The sequence below is a fragment of the Arachis hypogaea genome, chromosome 13 (genome assembly GCF_003086295.3).
Source record: "Arachis hypogaea cultivar Tifrunner chromosome 13, arahy.Tifrunner.gnm2.J5K5, whole genome shotgun sequence".
Taxonomy (NCBI): Eukaryota; Viridiplantae; Streptophyta; class Magnoliopsida; order Fabales; family Fabaceae; genus Arachis; species Arachis hypogaea.
Genome location: NC_092048.1, coordinates 16,579,749 through 16,585,748, shown reverse-complemented (window position 1 = coordinate 16,585,748; position 6,000 = coordinate 16,579,749). Strand labels below are relative to the sequence as shown.

Here is a 6,000-nt window from a genome sequence, read left to right as displayed (position 1 = left end):
TATTGATGTTATTGTAGTTCTTATCAGTCACTTAGACAAAAAGCGTACTTTGCTTATGTAACTCAAGTTGATAATTAGAAAGACATTCAAGATACATATGTGGTTCGCAGTACAAGTTTCATCACTTATAAAATACAACTGAGTTCCACCTAGAACATTGCTTTCAAACTAAAATAAAATACAGCTGCTGAAACTAATAGGAATAAAAACACACAACAGAACGTTCCTATTCATTTCCCCCTGTGTGGGTGGGTTGTCCGGCCTGGGGACAACTCCGACGAGTGTGTCCTGGTTGCCTGCAGAGGCCACATCTCTTTGGCCGGTTCGGATCTGCATCATCCATGTTGGTGTGTATGCGGGTGGACCTCGGACGACCCTCCCTAGCACGCCTCATGTTAGGATCTGGTATAACGATAGGCCCGTCATATGGTGGCCAGAAACCCTCCGGAATGGGAGGTGTGAATCCCATCTGATAGACACCGAAAACGGAACTTAGGCGATAGACCTGGTGGACGTAAGGTTGCCAAGTAAGACGTGAATACGCACAGCACGCTAGTGCGTGTGAACACGGAAAATGAAGTGCTTGGAAGTATCCACAATCACAAGTCTGAGACGCTAGCGAGACCCTGTAGCTACCTAGTGAGAACGAACCTGTCGGCATCGTTTCTGCCACGGTGTACTCGGAGTTATCTCTGTCATAAACAGTCACCGTGAAACACCTAGCTGTCTTCAGGTTGGCCTCGATACACTTTACTAGGTATTGACTGAATTGTTGACCGGTACCCAGCTGTGCCTCGGCCTCCCTCCCCTTACGGACAAATAGCTCCGCCAACCTTGCATATGTGGCCTTGACCAGTGAGCACACGGGGAGGTTCCTTACCCCCTTCAGGATTGAATTCACACACTCAGAAATGTTGGTCGTCATGTGCTTGAATCTCCGACCCTACTCAATCCGGTTCGCCCAGTCACACATTGCCGGATTTTCAGAGCGCAGAATGTCAAACCAGTAGTCGAACTCCACTTCAGTCTTCGCTTATGCGGCGTTCACAAGAAGCCTCCGGGCATCTTTGCCCTTGAAGGTGAGGGCGAAATTCGCTGCTACGTGTCGAATGCAGAATGCCCGATATGCAGCCGGAGGTAGCCATCCCCCATCGGGAGCCTCGAGCGCTGCCTTGATGCCGTTATGCCTATCTGAGATAACTAACAGACCCGGCTGATGTGTCACGTGCTGACGGAGGTGGGAGAGAAAGAAAGACCATGACTCAGCATTCTCACCCTCAACAAGTGCAAATGCCACAGGGAGTATGTTGGAATTCCCGTCCTGTGCAATCGCGACAAGCAACGTTCCCCCATACTTGCCATATAGATGGGTGCCGTCAATACTCACCAACGGCTTGCAATGACGAAATGCCTCGATACAAGGGGGAAAGTCCAGAACAGCCTATGAAAGTAAGCCTGAGACTCGTCCAGCTGTCCCCCAACTCGAACAGGGCAAGTCCTGAGGACTGCTATAGTACCAGGCATCGTCAACTGAACTCCTAACACCCACTGAGGAAGCTCGTTGTATGACTCATCCCAGTCCCCATAGATGATGGCAACGGCCTTCTGCTTCGCCATCCATACCCTCCTATATGTAGGCCTGAACCCAAAGTGTGCGGCCGTGGCATTTAGAAGCACCTTGATGTTGACGGATGCATCAGCCCTAACCATTGGCATAATGAATGTCGCTATCACATGGTAGTCCAGACTCCTATGGTCGCTGGAGATGGAGGTGGCGAGACAGGTATGCGGTCTATTGTACCGCTTGACTTCCCAGATGCCCTTGCGCTGCCGGAGACTCAATCGAATCAACCATGTACACCCATTCCCAAACTCGGAACACTTTCCCACATACCTTCGATAGTCAGACTCAACTACCTTGTACTGTACCCCTCGGCGGATGCTGTAAGTCTTCACACTCAACAACGCCTCATCTTTATCCTGAAATTGTTGCCCAACCTGGAACTCTGTCATACCGGAAGACCCTTTCGTATCTCTAGCGCCAAATCCAGCAGGCTGCCCAGGATTTTCGTCATGCCTCATGGCATCCAGGTCCAACGATGAAAAATAGGGTGGGTACTGCTGTGTGCCAGAACTAGATCCACCTGTAGCCCTTCTCGGATCACTAGCTCCAAGATCATCGCCGCTGTCATCAGCGATCATATCCGGCTCGACATCATCGTCATCTGGATCATCAAACAATCCCTCTCCAACACCAGCCGGTGTAGGACACCGTAATTCGGTCGGATGATGTTCCCCATACCGAACCTCGTCTGCAACGTTGCCGTTGAGATCAACAGCAAACGATGGGGAGGCGACAGGCTGTATCGCTGGCTCATTCACAGGAACGGAGGATGAAGCAACCGCAGGTCTCGAGCTCGAGCCGGCCACCGTGACTATAGTGTTGGGATTCCGGTTCGAACCACCCGAGCTGGATACCACATCAACCAACTTTGCCAACAGCTCTGGTGTCCTCACCTCGGGAAACTGCCTACGACAAAGATACATAACCTGCAAGTCCTCATCACTCCTGATCGTGAAACAATCATACTTCACCGTATCATGGAGCACCGTGGTTGGGATGCGATAGTAAAACTTTTTAACCCTTTTCACTCCTTCCAGACCAAGCTTCTCCAGCACAGAGCTAACGAGAGCATCGTAGTTGGTCGTTGGCCTCACAATAATACATAGAGGATCCTTATCAGTAAACTTCATGCCAGACCGAGTTTTTCTCTTAATCGATCCTCTGTGATGTACAAGCACTAGAAAACTATCCTCACTAGCCATCTCACCTCTTTGATGAGAGCAACATGAGTTCACAGCATATATATAGAGCTCCAGTTCACAGTAATTCGAATCAACTACATTCGCACTATATATGTATAATTCGAATCAATTCAATTCGAATTACCATTCCTTAGTAATTCGAAGCATTATGTTTCGAATTATGTATAGCTTGTCCTTTCTTAGTAATTCGAATTTACTTAATTCGAATTCTTCTTTCCTAATTCGAAACAAGTTGTTTCGAACTACTTGTAGATCCTGCATGCCTATAATTCGAATTTAATCACCTCGAACTGTATGGAATTGTAATTCGAATCGTATAGATTCGAATTATATAAAAATTTGCTACTGGTTGAATGGCGTCTACGAATTCAGTTTGGCTGATTTCCGTAAAATTTCTTCTCCCATGGCTTAATCACGTTTTTTACCCTAATAAATTGTATTTAATGAGTTAAACAAAATAAATTAAGAAACACTCTCAGAAACATGCTACGTTGACTCTATCATTAAATGTAAAAAATTGATTTTTATATAATAGAAACGATAATATAATAGACAGCGAGAAAGAGAAAGATAAACATTTTAGATCTTAAGTTGTTTCATTTGGATGTTGTAATGTGGGTATCACATTATCTTACTTATTCTACCATATGGACCTTTTTGCAATTTTATTTCAGTATCAATAGAATTTCACTACCTTTTAGTAATAAATTAAAATCTAAAATAAAATTAAAAAAAGTAAAGAATATAAAATTATTGATTGAAATTTTATTTTATTTTTTGTTATTATAACAGGTTACAGGTATTTTTATTTAATATATCAACATCGTACAAAATTAATCGTAAAAAAAATTATAAAATATAAATAAATATATTGAATTAAGAGATAAAATTATATTTGTTATCTCATTTTTACTTTTAGCAGCACAATAGAATATCATGTACTCAACATAATTTAAGATGCAAATTATAATTAATTATACTTTTTATTTTAAAATTAATCTTAATATAAATAAAAATAATTTAATATATTAAATAAATTAATAGAATAATATAAGTTAACTATTTTTTTATTAATTTTGTTGTTTTTTTCTGACTACCTTTAAAATTACGACTTTTTTAAATTTGACCTGTGAAATAAAATTAGAGTTCTTGGTCTACACCACTAAAAAAAATAATACTATGCAATTATATTTGTACATATAACATGTTCCTAAATTTTTATATGCTAAACTTAAGATTCTGTATTTCTTTGTTTATGTCATAAATAAGTATTATTTACAATAATTCGTATTGATTTAAAAGTTTAAAAATTTTTGTACGTATTAATTTTATATTTAATATTAAAACATGAAAATTTACTATGTTATTTTACTATTAATGTATGTAGTATTACATTATAAAATATAAAAATTAAAATGATTATTATATAGCTTAGATGGATTGAACTAAATATAAAAATATAAAATAGAATTGTATTATTAAATTTTAGTAATTTTAATTAGTTAATAATATAAAATAAGATAGAAGTGACTATTTATAATTGAATAATTTTGGTTGATTAGACTAAAAAAATCGAAAAATACTCTAAATAAAAAGCCAAATTAACTTTAATATTAAATTCATTAATACGATTTTAATTTTATATAATAGTTAGATAATAAATTAGTAAGCCAATGAGTAATAGTTCAAATGGCATAGTCTCCCCATACTCAATTAAGAGGTTACGGGTTCGAGTCTCCTATCTTTGGTATAAAAAATAATAATAAATTAGTAAAAGCAAATGCAATGATGGCTTTAATTAGTATTTGATAAAATATTCATTTAGAATAATTAAAAAAAGTAAAAGTATGATATTATTAAAAATAATATATTTTTATGTTTAAAATATATTTAAATAAAATATTTATAAAATACAAAATTTAGAATAACATAGCTTCATGAATATTAATCATTAATCAATTATGAACTAACATAAAATTATAATACAATTTATTTACGAAAAAGAATCAACAATTAATATTAATAAATATAAAAGTCATCCAAACACTTTGATTAAAAGTATAAGTGGTTAATTATCATTTATTATTAATAATATTTTGTTCATAACTAAAACTAAAAATATAGTTATTCAGATTTAGATTTTAGAAGAATAAACGTATAAGTAATAAATAATCTATTTTATCATGCATATTATAAATTAATGAATTAAACTAATTGATATAATGAATTATAATTAATTAATTGGTATAAATTATAATAAATTATATGATATTTAAAAAAATAAAATGAATAAGAAGAAAATAAAAAAAAAATAGAAGAGATAAAAGACTACAATAAAATAAATTAAGTGTGAGAGTTTTATTTTTTTTTACAAATTTTATATCACATCCGTTTCAATAATAATAAATAAAAATACATCAACTTGATATCTAAGAGAAAATGATGAGATAAAATCATAATACAGTTCTAAAACAAAAGCTTAAATTAAACCATAATATCATTACACAACACAAATTGAATGTAATTTCACACTATAATATACCACACAAACAGGTAAATGACTTAAGCTTAATTACGGAATTTTTTTTATTTATGCATACATGATAACACCATGGTCTATAAATGCTTCATGGATAACATATCATATATTGCTCTGAATGATGAGCACGAGAGTTGAAGAGTGTGTGGTGGTTTGTGTCCACGATAGTTGACTTCTTGCGATGACGCCTCATAAGAAGAAAAAGAATTGTTGTAAAAGCTACCTAATGAAAGAGTAATTGGTAAATGAATGATATTTTCTTCTAACATATATGGTCTTTTATAGTGGTAAAATAAAAATAGAAGGAATAAAATTTTATATTTTTATATTCGGAATAGAATTTGATATTTATCGTAATAAAATTAAATAACTAATCAGTTATAATTCATGTATTTAAATAAATAAAATAAATTAAATAAAAATATTTTTAAGAATTAATCAAATCAGTTAGTTGATACAAATAATTAGTATAATTGCTTTTATTTGATTTATTGAATTCAAAAAATAAATTAAAAAATAATTGATTAAATTAATTAGTTGATATAATTAATTTATTATAATTGATTGGATTTAATAAATTAAAAAAATAAATAGAAAAACATATGAGACAATGATTTTTTTAACTAAATTAATAT

The 6,000-nt window shown here is 34.5% G+C and overlaps 1 protein-coding gene across 1 annotated transcript; it reads right to left on the bottom strand.

Moving 5' to 3' along the window:
* Positions 1-226: 226 nt before the first annotated feature.
* LOC114924959 (uncharacterized) lies at positions 227-925 on the bottom strand. The gene has a single exon (XM_029291193.1). The coding sequence runs from the start codon at positions 923-925 to the stop codon at positions 227-229; it is 699 nt and encodes a 232-aa protein (XP_029147026.1).
* Positions 926-6,000: the final 5,075 nt, after the last annotated feature.

Excerpts from the sequence above, each read along its gene's own strand:
- LOC114924959 (XM_029291193.1), bottom strand. The coding sequence starts at position 925 with ATGACGACCAACATTTCTGAGTGTGTGAATTCAATCCTGAAGGGGGTA.